Genomic DNA, 19,741 nt, shown 5'->3' on the forward strand with positions numbered 1-19,741 from the left:
AGCCGCGGCTCCAATGCTATGCTCCAAATGCTAATGCCAGGTTTGAGACCAACTGTAATCGACGAGTCCGCGATTCTTCATCTGCGAGCTTCTATTGGTTCTTATAAGAAGCGAGGTCTGCGTTTATTGGCTAGAGCCCCAAAACGGCTGTGTGTTTCAACAAACGAATAAACGCTGAGGAAGTAGACCTGTCCGATGTCAACTTGCCATGATATGCAAATTCATTCGAAAATATGTCATATTTCTTCAATCCTTAAAGAATAATCGACAAGAAGGTAAGCTATTTTGCTGTGGTTTATGCAGTAAATAGAGTTGTTTGTAAGATGTAACACGGTGTGTTGATATCCCGAGTCTTGCATCGGGTAATATGCGGAGAACACTCGTGGAGGATTTAGTACCTCCATGCGAAGTATGATAATCAATTACTACATTGTAATTGAGACGTTTTAACAGTCGTAACTTTTTGTTTTGCACTCTTGTTCGCGAACACCCCATGTAGCGCGCTTTGTACTAACGTTAGGCACTTCTTGCCTCTGAATGAAGTGCGGAGTTGGTCAATTGAAAAACGAGCTTTTATAGCTAGCCTTAATGCGCAACTATACTTGAACTGCACGGAACTGTATTTTGTAATGTATCTCACAGCGTATAATGTATGAGCTGTAGATGCACAGAATGAGTAATGAGCTTGTAATGTAGCTAAGTCAGTGCAGTGCGGCCTTTAGAGGATGTACATGATACACACTGCGAGTTTGTATAGACGCAGGTCACATACATTGCTTTTAAAGTGTTAATTCAATACACTGTGAATTAAGTTTGACGCACTGAACGATATTTTTCCTTTCTAATTAAACATAAGTGGTTAATAGGTTCTTACGCTTGGTTTCTTGATTTCTTTGCTCTTGGCGGCTAGTGTCCTCTAGAGGTCCATAGTTTTCTCCGTTGTTATACATGAACATTAAGTTAATGTTATATTTTTTTTCTTTATGCTGAACGCATCTTTGAGACCGATAGCTTAAAATGTATATTTAAATATTTTTGTTGTCACACACACACACATATATATATATATATATATATATATATATATATATATATATATATATATATATATATATATATATATATATATATATATATATATTTAAATGTAACGTTACATGTTCAGTATCCAAGTAATCAGGGATGGACAGAATACATAAAATACATATTTTAAAATACAAAACCAAATACATAAATTTTACATGTATCAAAATAAACTACAAAATACAGCAGCCACAACAAGTACCAAAATTAAATACTGCTTGTATTTTGTACTTTAAAAAATACTACAAAATAGTTTTACAAGGGAGCATGACATTTCTTAACAAACCTTCCATTAATCGACATTTGATCCATCCCTTCACCATTAAACTGACTGAAGTGAAGTAAACAATGTTTGACAGCAACAGTATTTCTCTGAGCAAGTTTAAGTTAGCTTCTCTTCTCAAGATATTCATAAACTTGTGTTTCTCTTTAATTTTTAGTATAGATTTTGTACAAGTTTCATACAGAAACTCCTGTTTTAAAGATGATCACTTTAATGACTGTAAAACATTTAATGCAGATAATGAGCTGGAACATATTTCTTCATTGTGTTTGCATCCATTGTATGGCCAGTAAAATTGACACCATCTCTTAACAGTCTTATATCTTAAAAGGGTGATATACGAAAAGTTTATTTAATTTTTTTTGTTCACATCATTTTTTAAATAAATAAATTTTTTTGACAAATAAAATCTTCAATACTTGATGTAAAACATTGATTTTTATAAGCTACTAAAATATCCAGTTTTAGTTATTTCCATAAGTCATGGTTTTGCAAGTTATCTTTTTATGATCAAAATTCTGGCATTTGAAAACGCCAATGAAGTATAGGAATTGCCACTGCAGGACCTATTTTTATGTTGTTTGTCTTATTGTCTTGGCATCTACAGTACATTGCAACCCATCCAGATCTACTATTATTTAAGCAGTTTACTTAATTTACCAAGAGTTTTTCAGTTCTTCTTTAACTGGAAGGCTTACCCTCTTAGTTTACCCCCTTTACCCCCCTGAGCACCAGTTTTTTTTTTTAAAGCATCAATTTGAGGTTGCATTTTTATCAAATCATCATGTAGACTTCTTACAAAGTATTTTACGGTATTTAAAAAAAAAAAAAAAACAAGACACTATAATACTAAGTATTTTGATAGAAAATTTTCATCTATATTCATATATATATATATATATATATATATATATATATATATATATATTAGGGGTGTAACGATACACCAAAGGCACGGTTCGGTTCACGGTTTTGGAGCCACGGTTCGGTTCGGTACGGTTCGGTTTCTGTTTGCTGTGGGGTTAGGGTTAATGTCATGTTAACAGCAATGCTAAGAGAAAATTCACTTAATAAAAAGAACATCTTAACTTTTTCTTTATTAACTTTGTCATCGCTTTTTTAGTACAGTCAGGATACCCGAGTAAACAACTAAAATTAAATAAATACCTCCAATATAGACTAGTCAGAAAAAAAACTATTCTCTTTAGTGCAGCCATCTTAACTAAGTAAACTAAAATTAAATAAATAACTGCAGTGTAGACTAGTGAAAGATCTTCTTCAAAAACACCATAATATCCACATTCTCCGATGAGAGACTTGATCTCTGTGCAGACACACACGCTCATTTTTGATTATCTATGGTTTCAGTTAGATAGATAGGTTTCCGTTTAAATTAATGAAAAAATATACATATAATGTGTTTGTAAAGTGTTTTTACATGACATATTCACCAGTAAAATACATTGCAGTTGTGTCAGAAACTAATGTTAGGGTTGTAGCCGGCTGTATGTTTGCCTCTCGATCTCTCTCTCTCTCTCCCGCTCCCTCTATGCCGGTCATTTCTGTAGGTCCGCCTTCATGACAGCTGCTGCCTGTCATTTCTGTAGGTCCACCTTTTTGACAGCTGATTGGTCAGGAGACCGATCTATCATCATTTGGTGACGCAGCGCGGGAATGTGAAAAGCAATTCAGGAAGAGCGGGAGAGAGAGCGCTTTTTCCTTTGATCTCGTTTTTCGTGTATTATTCTGACATGATTATGATTTTCGTTGTTTTTGCTTAACTTTCGTTTGGGCAAAATTATTTTGCATTACTTTTGCCCACTTTAAGTAATTTTGTGAGGTTTGTACATTTTTATTTCAATTGATTTGTATATTATTTTTTGGATCCGCTCCTTCCCGACAATATAGGCTGTTCACTCTTAGTGTAAGGTGAATAGGGAAAATGTCATACGATTTCCATTTTGCAAACACGTAGAAAATGTATTGCTAAAGACATCAGGTAAGAGGTGAAGGTCATCTTTGTTTATTTTATTCAGTATAGGGAAGAATGCGGCGCTCGGCGCTGAAGACCTTTTTTTTCTTTTCATCAGTTTTAGCGAGATAAGGGGTTATTCATGAGTTAGAATTGTTTTATTATATTTATTTCTTTTGTTTGTCTTCACTATCACCCCCTTGCTAGAGTTTAACTAATTTTTGTTTGATACTTTTGTTTGAATTTGTTACTTTAGTATATTATTTTTATTAGTGTAAATATTTCTCTTTTTTTGTATATTTGGGCATTATTCTGGTTTCACTTTTGTACATTAAATCACTTTTGTTGGCAGTTTGTTGCTTACACCCTCACATTGTGAAATTACCACACTTTTAAAATGTTTTTCCTTACAAGTAAGTTTCGTGAAACAGTTAAGACAGATAGGCAGGCGCTTTGTCTACGACACGAATTCTATTCCTGTACTCAACTGGAAAACCAAAATGTTTCCACACAGATGACTTAAATGTGTCTGGGGGATCTGCAATCTCAGTACTATGTAAAGCAGCCATACTGCGTCCAGTAGTAACAAGTGTGATGCTCACTCAAGTCACATGACATGACATGCACTTAAATACTAACTTTAGAATATAATATTTAGAACAAAACCTCATCATTACTAAAACAATTTAATTAAATGTGATAATAAAGATGTGTTTAAATTGGTTCAATTAGTTAGAGACAAGTGACGTCAACCTCAACAATGGGCAGCAGGGGGAGTGAGAGTACCGCGATACGCCACGAGAGTTTCGCGATACGTATCGTGGCTGGTGTATCGCGATATTTCGGTTCGGTTATAATATCGTTACACCCCTAATATATATATATATATATATATATATATATATATATATATATATATATATTCATATATATATATATATATATATATATATATATATATATATATATATATATGAAGCATACATTCCACACTTTTGCAATGTGCACACACAATCATGCACCTATTACACAGATATGATCTCAAAATACCATAAAGTAGATAAAAATGTGGTAAGGAACCATCTTTCTCATATTGATGTGCTTGGAATGGAAGTTTGCTTTAAAAAATTTGATCTCACAGTGTTTCATCATTAGACTCAAGCTCGAGTTAACTGTGTTAAAACAACACAGTTACCATATTTCTTCGGTAGGTATAGTAACTGACAATAAGTTTGATTAGGCTGTTGTTAGTAGAGGTTTAGAAAAAATATTCAAATGAATGAAAAAATTCTTTAATACTCTTAAAAAAAGGGAAAAAAAAAAAAAAAAATATATATATATATATATATATATATATATATAGCCCTCCATATGCTTGCCAGAGGTAGCCTGACTGCCATTAGGTACCAAGATGAGATCCTCTTGAGTTGGCCCTGGATTTCTCCTAATGCAAAACAATGTGGCTTCTTGTGGAGTTCCAGCACGACAAAGGCATTGCCGCTTTTCCCCTATTGTGCCAGTCTGCCGGACCATTCTAAGAACACTTCGGTACGGTTACGGTCGCTGTTTCTTCACTGAATCTGGAACGGCGCGGCGCTATTACAAACCGTTCTCGGCCCGGAATTCTCGGCACGGTTAGCCGACAGATTCTGTGTGTTGAAGTCACGGTTCTGTTGCCAAGCTATCACAGCTGGCTCAGCGAAAGCCCGCTAGTCATCAGACAGCCACAAGTAAAGAACACTACATTTAATATAAAAAAATATCCAGGTCTAAACAATACAGTTTGGAAAGGGTTTTAGCAGTCTCTGGCAGAGAAGTGAATAACTCTTGACATTCTTATGAAGATTATTAAAGTTATTATTTCATTGACTTGTATACAATTAACCATGTATAATATAATTACTAACCCATCATCTAAAATCTTAGAAATAATAAAATATCCTATTGTTTTATTCGTGGCTAGAGTTTGATTATTTTGATTGACATCCTAGGCAATGAGACCTTTAATTCGCCTGACTGAGCGCAAGTTTATTGCACGCAGTGCCGCATTTGATAGCACAAAACTCGCTTTGATCCTGGAGAAAACTTTACCAACTCCTACATGTGCTCCTGAAAGACTTTTTTTCCTGCTGTGCATTGATAAAGCAAAAATACATGCTTAATATCATCAATGTCCAAATTCCACAACAACATTACTATATCCATGGAACATGAACTTGCAGACTCTTTTAACAACGAGGAAATAATTGCACTTTTTAATTCAAAGCCCAGACGGCTTGTTAATTTATTACCGGCGAGACCACCTGAAGGAGGGTTACGGTGTGTTGTAATGTCGACCGTCCAAAAATCTATGATAGAAAGTCAACTCTTTCAATACATTTTTTAGACTTTGCTTGAAAGCTTTACAGAGAGGCACTGCTGCCCAAGTTACTGTTTTATGATTAATATATATTTATATGCACTAATAAAATAGTCAAATTAATGAATAAAATAAATTAAATGTTGGTATTGCTTTTACTCAAAAAAATTTCACTAAGTTTTGACAAATGTTTTCTAAAATAAAATGAGCCACTTTCATCATTTCAGCTATAGGCCATTATATGATTCAGTTATACATAAGTTTGATATTTATGGGGGCATGTAACATGTTTCGGTTTTTTTGTTCTCTGTGATCTTTAATATAGGTAGCTACGCAAATATTTTCTAAAGCGTCAAGCAGGAATTTGTCTACAGCTTGTTTGTTAGTTATGAAGTAAAAAAAAAAAAAAGATAAAAATACAAAGATAAAAGAGCAGCATGTTGCTGAATATAATAGGGTTTTATATGCTTTATATCTTGCTATGTGTTGTTTCATATTCGTTTATTATTTCACTTGCTGCATTCGTTATTTAATGTTTGAATACTGAAACAAAAACAGCCATCACTTAAAGGGTTATATTTTACCATAAAAATGTAGTATTTTTATATCATTATCAACTTTTAATAAAAAAAACACTGTGTAATTTAATTGATTATTAAAAATGAAATAATTTAAGTGCTATATTTTTTATAGTGAAAGTGCTCACTTTTGACAAGGCCTGTCCAAAAATATGTTTCTGCAACTATAATACAAATGTAGTATTATTGTTGCATTATCATTTTGAAATTTTCTGTTATGTTCAGATATTTTAAATATATTTTCCCCCTCCAATCATTTTCAATTATCATTTTGGTCATTTTCCCTCCAAAAACAATTTAGCCAGAGCCAAGCAGCACATGACTTCTAAATAAGGTGCTGTGACATGTACCTATATTTAGCCACCCCTATTTGATAGAGCGGCATAGCAGTGTTTAGTCACACGGTTGCTTTCGTTTTTTATGAACATGAAAAAAAATAGTTTTGACTTTTATTTAAGATTAATTGAACAACGGAAGCCGTTTACATTGCGTTACCAAGGCAACTACTGATGTGTTTTGTGTAATGTTTCAAAGAGCTTTGTTGCAGCACGACAGCGGAAAATGAAACTGCATCCATGCTGTCTGGCCCGGTTTGGCATGGAATGGAACAGCTCTGCTTAAAGAATGATTTAGGAAGATTTAGCAAAAGCGGCTGTTGATGCCATGGACTGGCCTGTCTGTTCCCCACACTTGAATTTAATCAAGCACACTTCTAGGGCATAATGTTTTAAGTTGCACTACAGACTAGACTTGGTGGATGCTTCAGTCCAGGTCTGCTTTGAGATCACTTAGGAGACCATACGCCACCTTATCAGGAGCATGCCCAGGCATTTTGACTTGTTTTAAGGACATTACATCAAAGTTAGATCAGCCTCTAGTTTGTTTTTGTACTTCAGTTTTGAATGTGACTCCAAATTCAGACCTCCATGGGTTAATAAATGCGATTTCCATTGATCATTTTTATGTGATTTTGTTGTCAGAGCATTCAACTCAAGAACAAGTAATTAATTAGAATATTTAATTCATTCAGATCTATAATGTGTTATTTTAGTTTTCCCTTTATTTTTTGAACAGTGTATATAATGTCAAAACAAACTTTTATTTTGAATGTGATTTATCACAATAAATCTTTTCCCAGCACTAGTTATTAAAAAGTATTTAACAGTATTTTTTTTATATTCACTGCCTCAAACACCAATCTGTAAATGGATACCATGAGATCTCATTTCTGTTATTATTATACATTTAAATTTATTAATTTAGCTGATCATAATGAGGACAATAGAAGTTATCAAATCAACAAAAGAGCAACAATATGTAAGTGCAGTGACGAGTCTCAAAAAGTCTAATACAACACACGGTTATAATTCCATACTGTTGATTTCAGTGCTGTAAGCAGTCATGCCAGCTCAGCCTGCTGCCAGAGATCCAGACGAGGAGATGGAGACTGAGGCAGATCCTGACATTCCTCAGACCAATGGAGAGGTGGAGGAGGATCAAGAAAGAGATGGAGGAGAGGCTGAGGAGACGATGGAGGAGAGTGGAGAGGAAAGGGACAGTGACTTGGAGGAGAGTGAGCCAGAGGAGGAGGAGGAAGAAGAGGAAGAGAGTTCAGGTGTCTATACAAAGAATCAATTGAGTAGATTTTCTCATTAACTGTGTGCAGTTGTGCTGCAGCATCTGTCAATGTGGTTGCACTGGGGAATAGTAATATTTCACCCCATTAACTTTTATTTGTTTTTTAATTAAAACTATACCACTGAACTGCTTGGTGATTTTGAATATATGACTAAAATAAATCATAAAATTATGCATTGAATGTGGTGTAGTTATGTGATACCTGTACATGTGAAGCAAAGAGAATAAACAGCACAAATGAACAATATTGATTTTCTGTTTCAGAAATGGATGATGAAGATTGTGAGAGAAGACGATCACAGTGCCTGGATGAAATGTCAGACCTGGAAAAACAATTCCTGGAGTTGAAAGACAAGTAAGAATGTTTTTTTTTTTTGCTGGTAATTTTATGTATTGTATTGTTCAGTTGTTTGAAAGTTATTAATTCTACAATGTGCTAGATGCAGTTGTCTTTTTCTTCAATTTCAGGCTTTTTCAAGAACGTCTGAATCAAGTTAAATTGAAATTGGATGAGGTTTTGACAGGAAAGGCAGGAGAGTATAGAGAACCTTTAGCAACACTGCAGCAGAATCTACAGCAGAGGACACAAGTGGCAGGTGAAACATCAACACACACTTACCTGCTTTGTTCGTATCATTTTAAAAGTCAAGTTCTCAGATTTGTTTTAAAATTATTTTCACTTCACCTTCTGTAGGTGTATATAGAGAACTTTGTCTGCAAGTGGTCAGACACAAGCATGAATGTGAAGTACAGGGTGCAAGACAACATCTAGAGGTAAAGTTGCTCAGCAGACATTCAGTCTTGAAGTCAATATTATAAGCCCTCCAGTGAAATTATTCTTGTTGAACAATCTTTGTTGAAGCACTTTATTAACAGAGAGATTTTTAAACATAATTATTTCTAATAACTAATTTATTTTGTGTTTTCCATTATGACAGCACATCATACACTCTCAGAAAAAGGTACATAGTGGTACAAATAATGTTCCTTAAGGAACAGTTTTGTACTGTCTAAAAGTTGTATCTTGAATAGTACAGAAAATACCTCTTATGATACTTATCTGTACCTTTTATGGTACAATTGTAATGAAGGTGCATAATTGTTCTCAGAAATAAGGTACATAAATGTTGGACAACTCCTTTTTTTATAACATCTATGAAAATAAACATAACCGAAAGGCAAAGTTATTTTCTGAGTAATTTCTATATTAAAACAAGAATCATAATTTAAAAGCTTATGTTTAAAGACACTCAAACATGAATTGTTATGTTCTACAATACAAAACAACTGGTAAAACAAAACTATAGCTGTTGTAAACCAAACGTTTAATACATTTTAAATAAATGTTTGGTAAGCATTTTTTTTTTGATAAATACATTTTAATTGGTAATATCCACACCTTTTGGGTTGCTTTCCACTACACATGTGAGCTGGCAAAAGTCCTGCATATGCAAAATGTTCATGCAGACATTTTAGCATTGTAAAACTAATCAAACATTGTGTATATCTTATTACAATACTCTGTAATTCTATTTCTTTTTAAAAAATTATGTAAATTAAATTAAATTTTAAGTGATTACAAAGATATTATTTGAAAATTGGAGAAAAAGGGTTTTAGATTGTAAATGGAAAAATGTGTTTTATGTAACTTTTGTGAAAAGTGTTGTGAAATGTTTAGCAAAAATTGGATAGTTTGTTTGTTAAAGTATTTTTTATTCTTTATTGTAAATGGAAAAAGGTACACAAAAAAGTTACTCAGAACTCCCCTGCTGCGGTAGCTAAGGGAACACAAGGGATTAGACAAAGCTTGATTGTTATGTATGTTGAATGTCTTTGGATGGTGGGAGGAAACTGGAGAACCCGGGGAAAACACACGCGGACACGGGGAGAACATACAAACTCCTCACAGAAACACCCACCGGTCCTGTGGAACCAGGGCTGGCAGTGTTCTTGCTGTGGGGCTCACAGTGCTAACCACTGGGCCGCCGTGCCGCCCAATCATAGGTAAAGGAGGAGAATTGGGGAGGAGGGGGGTTTCTTCCAAACGAAGATAAAGTGAACTGAAAACTGTGGCTATTTATAGTAGCTTAGGGCTGATATGATTGGAAGATAGTGATTGGAAGATAGTGAATGCGAGACCGGCCGTGATAAATCATAAGCACGTGATCCTCTCGAAATTAGTTTATGAATAAACTTCACTTTGATTGACAGCTTTTTAAAAGCCCGAAACCTTTTACAGCCCGACATTATTGAAATGTGCACATGCACACAGCTCTTTTGCCTTTTTTCAAGAATGAGTCGTTTATATGTGTTTTATCATAACTTATTCATAACAAATGTTGGATATAGGCCACTTGGAAGTTTGAACAAAAAAAGTCCTCATAACATTTCAGCACTTTAAGGTAGCGTACATATACTTAGCCTTCAAATTGCCACACATTGACACACCAATAAAAATTAGTTTTTCTTAACCAATTAAAATAAATTATAAATTAAGATGGGTATTTGGCAATAGCGAAATTAAGATATAGGCTCTGTGGGATCTGTTTCATCACTTCTCTTCACAATCTGACATTAAGGTGACGGTGAAGCTGAATAATAAAATAATAATGCCAACATTACCCCATATACTCTGTCTACATTATGCATATTTGGTTTAATGAATATTTAGTTGTAATTTAAAAATCCTTTACTCACCAAGATTAGGCTACCTGTTTTTGTGGAGGAACATTATTGAATCCACTGTAAATGGCTTTAGTGCAGTCCTGCGCTCACTGAGGAGCAATGAATACCCTTTCACTGCTGCTGCTACCGGCTGGGATGCATACTGTTCTGGCTAATTTAGCATGTTTTGGGTTGGATTGTTTGTTTATCTTCCACCAGCCAAGGACATCCATTTCATTTTCTATGACAGCAGTTTCAATGTAGCGAGTGACCTCGTCATCTTCCGTGTCAGCTTGCTGTACATTGCTGTCTAGTGGTTTACCATAATATGCAGTGTATGAGCAACCCTTGAAATACATTGGTGGCTAGAATGACTGTTCTTTTTGAACTAGCGTCTGGCCTGACCACAGTCAAAAAAAAATTTTTACGTCTCTGTCATCATTTGTTTCACCTTTCGAGGGATGGATTTTAATGTTGTAACAAACGATTTTATTACTTTCTGGCACTAATTAAAATGCATCACATGACTGTTCACTTACCACACAAGCCCAAGCCCGGCCTGACCCTGTCTAAAATGATAGAAATTAAGCCCAAACCTACCTGAACCGGTCGATCTTCAGCTCTACTGTGGATGCCCTTCTAGCTGCAAGCCAGTACTGGGAAACACCCATACCCACTTATTGACACACACACACACACACACACACACACACACACACACACACACACACACACACACACACACACACACACACACACACACACACACACACACACACACTCATACACTACGGCCAATTTAGTTTATCAATTCCCCTATAGTGCATGTGTTTGGACTGTAGGGGAAACCGTAGCACCCGGAGGAAACCCATGCTAACACGGGGAGAACTGGCCCAGCAGGGACTTGAACCAGTGACCTTCTTGCTGTCCACTGTACCTCCCATTTGAGTAATATTTCATTATGTCACATTAATTCACACTCAAACATGCACACATCACATTTATTACAATCTAGAAGCATTGCCACAGTCTCTGCCACAACAGTTGTGTTTGTGTGTTGACAGTGCAGTGATGACCCTAAATCATATCGAGTCTGTAATAAGATGCTTGTTTCTGTAGAGTGAGAAAACCCTTTTGTTTGATGCCATGAAGACAGAACTTTTGGAGAAGATCCGCAGACTGGAGGAGGACAAACAGAGCATAGACATCACCTCAGGTACATGCACACGAACACTCACACACCCACATACAAGACTGCCTGCTTATCTGAATCTGGAATCTATGATACTTTTTAATAAGATTTCTATATCTGTCTACATAATATAAAAATCTTAGTAAATTTACATACACTACCAGTCAAAAGTTTAGGATCAGTTTTTTTTCTTCTTCATGTTTTTTTAAAAGAAAATTATTTTGAAGGCAGCATTTATTAAATGTAAAATAATTGTTAAATATTTAAACAAATTTTAAATAGCTGTTTTCTTATATATAGATTCAAATGAAATTATTACTCCACACATTATTGCTTTTATTACTATTACCATTATTATTAATAATAATATTAATAATAATAATTACAATAATAATTAATGTTAGAGTGATTTCTGAAGGATCATGTGACATAGTCGTAATAAAGCTAAAGATTCATCATTAAAATCACTGGATTAAATTGTTCAATTAAAATGATCAACTACTTTTAAACAGTTATTTAATAGTGCAGTAACGTTTCACAATTTTTGTATCTGTGTTGTATTTTTGATTAAATAAATGCAGCCTTGGTGAGCAGGAGAAGCTTATTTTAAAACAAATTGCTACTGGTAATTGGTTAGTGGCACTTACAATTGATATAACATATACTGTATAAAAAACACAATAACTTTTCCTTTATTAATTAGAGTGGTGGAATGATGAAGTGAAGATGAAGAAGTGTAAAAGAAGGAGTCACCTGATTCGTTCAGACCGGAAGAAGAAGGCAGCACTTGTGTCAGGTAATAAAGTGATTAGATTCAGATGCATCATTTCCTTCTATTGCCGACTGTCGTACAGAATAAATTCTGTTCCAGCACCAACACTTACCAATTATCTGCATTTCTTCAGAGGCCATCAATAAACAGACTCTGGGTCAGATCAGACAGTGTGTGATGCACAGGAATTATACATAGGTTATTTATTTTTATTTATTTGTGAAACAATGTTTTTTGTGAAACAAGAGTTTTTTTTTAAATTATAACAAGGTTTATGTATCATAATTATTTAGATTTGTTTTTTTTAATAGTTGTTTATTTTATTATCTAAATCCATAATCCATTTTACACAAGCAATTTACGTTTTATAACAAAATGTTTAATTTTATTTATGTCATATATATATCTGCAATTTTTTGTAAACCTTTTTTATTATCAGGATATAAAGCTTTCAAAAAATATTACATTTGTGCTTAAAAAGTTGAGTCTCTATACATATACTATTTTAATTTTAATGTGTTAGCCATATCACTGCCAAAACAACAGCTGTATGACCAAAAAAAAAAAACAAGAAAATTAAAACAGAAATACAGTTTAAATCAGAATTATTAGCCTTTCTTTGATTTTTTTTCTTCATTAAATATTTCCCAAATGATGTTTAATAGAGAAAGAAAATTTTCACAATATTTCTGATATTATTTTTTCTTCTGGAGAAGATTTTAAGGTCAAATTTAAGGTAATTTTAAGGTCAAAATTATTAGCCCCTTTAAGCTATTTTTTTTTCGATAGTCTACAGAACAAGCCATCGTTATTCTACAACTTGCCTAATTATCCTGCCTAGTTAACCTAATTAACCTAGTTAAGCCTTTAGATGTCACTTCAAGCTGTATAGAAGTGTCTTGAAAAAAATCTAGTAAAATATTATTTATTGTCATCGTGGCAAAGATAAAATATATCAGTTATTAGAAATGAGTTATTAAAACTATTGTGTTTAGTAATGTGTTGAAAAAATCTCTCTGTTAAACAGAAATAGGGGGGGGAATCAAACAGGGGGCAGATAATTCTGACTTTATTTATTTATTATTAACCTTAAAAAGAGTTTGCTAAATTTTACTGCAGTAGATCTTGTTTGATTTCTAAAAACCTGAAAATGACTGAAGAGTTTTCTAGAAAATAAATATAGATTTAGTATTGGTATCATTATATTTAATAGATGTATTGTCAAAATTTTTGTTTCATCACAGCACTATTATACAGAATATACTGTATAGTGCCTAAAGAAAATCATCATATCCCTTTGAAATAATTTTATTTAGTTTAACACTTTATTTGACATACAACCTGGAATCAAATTATATCCCAGATAACCATTCCAGCTATTGAAATGTTTTTGCAGCCTTCTCCTAACCTGTGCCTTTCAAAAACTTTATCTTGAGGGTCTTTTGAAAGAAAGGTGTAATGTGAGTAAAGGTATGGATTTTCATGGGTTATGATGATTTTCTATAGGCACTGTATCATTACAGCCAATATACAAACTAACTTCACAGCATCACTTGGACTGATAAAGCAAGCTGCTGTCATTTAGTATCTTTCACAGACAGCTTTTTTATCTTGCAAAATAAATGTTTTAAATATTCATCTTATTTGTAATCTTTTAATTGCGCCAACTCACTTGCGAGAAGTCAAACACAGTATCTTTATGTTTGAAGGCCTGTGATTATCTCTTTGCTACCGATTTTCCGCCTTTTTGTGCTTAGGAACGGAGGATGAAAGCCAGAGTTAAAAGAGAAAGCTGATGATCAGCGTTATGATACCGATAAAACCTGATTGCTCCTGTTTGGTTTTGTCGAATAGAAACTAACCCTGTAATCATCAGTTTATTCCGCCTCCTTCATGCTACAGGCCCCTGAAGTGACATGAATTATTGTTTTGACGATTTCTGAGAAGTAAAGTGAATCTGCATGGACTTCTTTCCACTCCTGCTTTCTGAGTCTGTTCGTCTTTTTCAGGGCCATACATAGTGTATATGCTAAGAGAAACTGACATACTAGAGGACTGGACAGCCATCAAGAAGGTATTAATTATGAGTTATCAACCCTTCACTCACTGTAAAAATGTTTTATGGATCGTGATCTTTACCTTTTCTGTCTTTCAGGCAAAAGCAGCACTGATGCCCCTGAAGAAGAAAGCAGACAGTAAGTCAATTATTAAATGGGAATATTTATTTATGTTCATCATTCAAGCTTTCCTGTCGCTTTCTGTTTTTTATGCAGCTACATTGGGAGGTCAAGGTAGTCAGATGAACCTCATTAAACTTTGAAAAAACTGAGTGCTAAAATTAACTCATTGTATATTTATTAATGAAAATCACATGCGCTGACCATCTGGGACCTTGCCTTGTGCTTAATATATTTCACCAATGAATTCTTTCTCAAAAGAACAGAACAGGTTTACAGTGCAAATTGGTGTTTCTGTATAATAGTGAACTGTACAATGTTGTACAATCATAATTCAAGGTTCATGTTTGGTTTTAAGTAGAAAAGTGTTGCATGTTTTAAATAGCGCAATCTTTTACTAGCATGATAAAACTGGTTGCACTTTGCTATATGCAACAGTATGGGTACTTAAGGAGTACTTGTATATAGGGCTGGGCAATAATAAGATAACAATAATTATGACAATATATATTTTTTCGATAAAATGGTAATGACCGTTCGATAAGTGCTCGATAATATTTACGCATTATGGGTAAAGAAAAAAAAAATGTAGGAGGAGTAAGAAAAAAATAAGGCAAAAAAGGGCACAACTGTCCAGACAACTCGTGCCATCAAAAGCAAGCAACACCGCAAACCTGTTTCATCATTTAAAACAAAACCACCCTTATGAAGATGCTAATAAAATTACAGACCCAAGCAAGTGTTGGTAAACCAGCACAACTACCCAGCAGAGTTTTATGTCATCATTTTCAAAAGCTGTGCCTTATAAGAAAAAACCCACAAAACGACAGACAAAAGATAAGACAGACAACACAATCTCAAGCATATCTCAATGAACACTTGATACTTGCGGTAAACTACAAGCTATGTTATTAAAGGGCATTTGTTACAACATTGATAGGATCTTTTGTTGTGAAGCTTATGTTTCCTTTTTAATATTAAGATATTTACTTTGAAATCTGTAATAACACTATTATCTCTCACTGACGGTAAAAAACCATATACATAAATAAGGGCTGCACAATATATCGTTTCAGCATCTGTATTGCAATGTGCAGATCCCCAGTAGTCACATCGCAAGACATCACAGAATACTGAGTATGAATTATAGTTGACCAGAAGCTACAGAATTGTACTTTACTACTGTATATATGTAATATATACATTTTAAGAAACAAAAAAAGCATGTGTTTTTTTTTCACTTAGAATTTTTGTCTTGTTTCTTGTTACTACTACAATTACTATGATATAAATACAGCACTACAACATAAAAAAGAGAGAGATCGACTTAGAATGTCACTTAATAGGGATTTGATCAGCTGCAGTTTGTAGTTTTACGCTGAATTTTTTTTCCTCTAAGGGCTTATTATGCGGTCTCTGTTGCCAATTTGTGAATAGACAACATCTACCGTCTTTTCTCTGCTACAAAACAACTTCATTCTTGGCTAAAAAAGCCTTAAAAGTACATTAAGTTGTCCAAACGGCTGCAATATTTGTCAAACTGTAGAGTGTCCTCTACTTGGCACTTGTGTGGGCGGAGTAATACACAAGAATGGAGAGACAGTACGAGTTCTGATATTGCAAAATATTGCATGTTTATCAGCCAATCAAATTCATAAACCAAACAGATCAAGCTTAGGTTCAGGGGTAGGCTTAGGAATAGTCCCTAGTTATGACCCAGCTTATGTGGCTTTCAAACATTGGTTAGGGTTAGGGTTTTACCTAGTACAGGTAAATGTACCATCAGGGACCATCACAACCTCTTATAAAAAGCATGCACCCTATATACAATAGTGCTGTCTGTCTCAATAGTTTAAATGGAATAAAAGACATGTTATCCATTGTCATCCCAGTTGCTTCCATTAGACCTGACTGTCACTCACATTCTCCATCTGTCTGCCTTTCATTATGTTAGATGCAGATGTCCAATTCAAACAGCCTTTTTACCTATTTCTGTCACTCCAGACAGATCAGCTGAAAGCACTTTGGCTTTAATGAAACATTTTCTACTCTTGAGAAAAAAATGATGGTCATTGCACTCATTTTCATATTTTGCCTCATAGCTCACTCTTTTTCTATTTTTCCCCAAAAAAATTGATTCCTTTATTTATACTTTTGCAATTACACCATTGCTAATATTTTCCTTAATAAAAAGAAGTGTACTTAATTGTAATCTATGTGCATTAATTTAAATATTTACTTATAAAAAACACAAGGGCCAGTTAAATATATTTTAATTAAAACACTTAATACACTTTTTTTCAAGTTTTAATTTAAAGTACGCTATAAACTTAGTTTCCCCCCTTTTTTAAATATAATTAATGTGTTATTAAATATTACATTTAAAGTCAAAAAAGTGTATAAAAACAAATCCCCTGTGATTATTAATTTTGTGAAGAGTACTTTTTTAAACTATGTTAAAGTTTTATCTTGTATCTTAAATTTGTAATCTTTTTAAAGTGTGTTAAAATAAAATCTATGGACAATCAAATATATATTTTTCTGACTATAATTTTTTTATTATCCCAAAAGTGCTGTGACTTGTATTCCAACATGATTTAAGATATTATATATATTTATGATAATCATGGTATTTATTTATTTATTTTTCTTTTTTACTTAAATCTTGTTTCTGTTCTAAATTGAAAAGATTTGTTGTAGAGTGAGAGGAGCTAGAACATATTTATAAATTATAATGTTAACATTATAATGTTTTTAAAATGTATTTAAAATCTGCTTTGACTTCCACACTAGTGCATCATTATAGTCAGTTGTAGAAAACATTCTTTTTAATACCATTGAGCAGCTCAAACTCAAAGTCTGACAAGCTGTTTGATTATCCACACTAAACATAAAGTCAGAATTGACAGTCAGAAGATATCTGATGTAGTGTCTTTTTACAGTTTGTGTAGCAGATTTTGGACAGGTCAGATATCCGGGTGGACAGCAGGTTTATTTTAGTAAATGAAAACTAAGACCAAAACTATTGGTCAAAAAGCTTTTTTGTTAACTGAATAAAAAAAAAAATTAAAATAAATAAATTAAAAATTAACTGAAATTAAATAATCATGAAATCATCAAGACCTGTGGCTGTTTATCGAAACACTTGTAGATTTGTGGAGCTTTCTTATCCAAACTCACCAGTCAAAGACATGGTTACATACAAAAACATTTTTTTTTTATATATATCATAAGACTACTTCTTATCAAACTTTTCTTCATGGGGAAAAGAAAATAAATTAGGCTTGTTTAACTACATATCTTTTATATGAAGATGGTTGTATGAATTTGTATTCATTGCATTTGTGTAGTTAAGTTAAGAGATGATGTAAGCTATGCAAAATAAATTTGCTCTGGTTGACACTGGATGTTTTTCTATTAAGTAAAACAAAAACTAAATATAATTACTAAATACAAATGTGTTCACAAAATAATAAAAACTAAATCATATATAACCAAACCATTAATGGAAACTAAAACTAAACTGAAACGTACAGCAAATTTGAAAAATGTATTGACATATTCAAAAATCCAAAACAGGTCTAGTCCAAAAACAGATCAAATGTCTCTTGGCACTCACAGCTAGTTCACACAAAGATTGTCCTGCACTCTTGATCGTATCATATTTAATCACTGTAGTATGTGTGCAGTGACAAAATGTCTTGAAAATAGAGATCATTAATGAAGATGAAGTTGCTTTTAAACAAGCAGATGTCTGTGCAATGTGAATTTTGGGGTCTTTTCTATAATGGAGAGAGACTCTCTAAAGACAGAACTGTTGATCTAGAGGTTAATAACAACATCCCAGCACAGTCACTAGAGAATAAGGCATAAGACTGCATCTGTGTTCACTTTGGCTTGTTTACAAAACTGAAATGGTCTTCTTTTTTTGTCTGTGTTTCTCTTAGGGTCGTAATAAAAGGGATCAGCACAGGAGAGGTCTGGTTCAAGCGCACAGATGGCACCAAAACCAAAATCTACATCTCTTAACTTCAGAAAGGCAAATGTGCCATACGAAAAGCTTAGAGACGATAAATTACACTCAGAGAGTGTGTGAGCCTACCCTTTAATAATTACCAAATAACACACACATTTACCAACACATTGTAAAACTGCATCTAATGCTATTCACTGGTATTGAACAGACCATAGGATGTTTATTATGTCTCCATTGACTTTTTGTCTCAGATCAATGTTGCCCTTTTTGATTAGGTTTTCCTGATGTTATTATAAAAAGAGGGAGTCAGATCAGCTCTGCTAATGGCAAGTATGTAAAGCTGAAGTTCATTACATTACAAAAACACAAAATGGGCATACAAAACCTGTTCGACCAAATGCACATAGACTATATGAAGCCTTTCTTTGTTCTCAGCAGGAATCTTGATGTCTAAACCACAGTAAAAAACAGGTCAAAAAATGCAAATCGATTTAATGTCAAAAACCTTGATTGATGGCCTTTTGATCACAAAAATAGCGAAACAAAATGATAACAATATAAGAAAAGTTCAGAAATTGGAGGTTGCATTTCACTGGAGTTTGCAATCCTATAAGATTTAATTATTTTTATTGTCATATCCCCAGCAGATGTGTGCTAAGGGTGATAAGGAGCCAATTCCCTAAAGTGTATCAAGCAAAAAAACAAAAACAAAAAAAACAGAACCATAAGTAAAACATAGAAAACACTAAATAGTGTGTGCTTGCAACACAGCAGCCTTGCTCGGCACCATCTTGGAGATACAACATATGACTACCTTGATGTCAAACAAATTAACATCCAATATTGGTGTCAAAAAATTAGAACTATAATAGTTTTCGACGTGTTTTCTGACACCAATGTTAAATGTCAATTTAAAAGGGGACATATTATGCCCTTTTACAAAATGTAAAATAAGTCTCTGATGTCCCTAGAGTGTCTATGTGAAGTTTCATCTTAAAATACCCCACAAGTACTGTTTTATACTCTTTGAAACTGCCCCTTTTAGAC

The 19,741-nt window shown here is 33.5% G+C and overlaps 1 protein-coding gene across 1 annotated transcript; it reads left to right on the forward strand.

Annotated features, from left to right (window-relative positions):
- The first annotated feature begins 213 nt into the window (after positions 1 to 213).
- brms1 (BRMS1 transcriptional repressor and anoikis regulator) lies at positions 214 to 19,396 on the forward strand. The gene is given in 10 exon segments (NM_200097.1): positions 214 to 275; positions 7,663 to 7,890; positions 8,178 to 8,268; positions 8,382 to 8,509; positions 8,608 to 8,687; positions 11,697 to 11,793; positions 12,473 to 12,565; positions 14,551 to 14,615; positions 14,697 to 14,736; positions 18,666 to 19,396. Coding segments are annotated over 9 exon segments (816 nt in total). The 5' UTR covers positions 214 to 275; positions 7,663 to 7,676; the 3' UTR covers positions 18,674 to 19,396.
- The last annotated feature ends 345 nt before the right edge of the window (positions 19,397 to 19,741 follow it).

The sequence above is a fragment of the Danio rerio genome, chromosome 7 (genome assembly GCF_049306965.1).
Source record: "Danio rerio strain Tuebingen ecotype United States chromosome 7, GRCz12tu, whole genome shotgun sequence".
In the NCBI taxonomy this organism is placed as follows: Eukaryota; Metazoa; Chordata; class Actinopteri; order Cypriniformes; family Danionidae; genus Danio; species Danio rerio.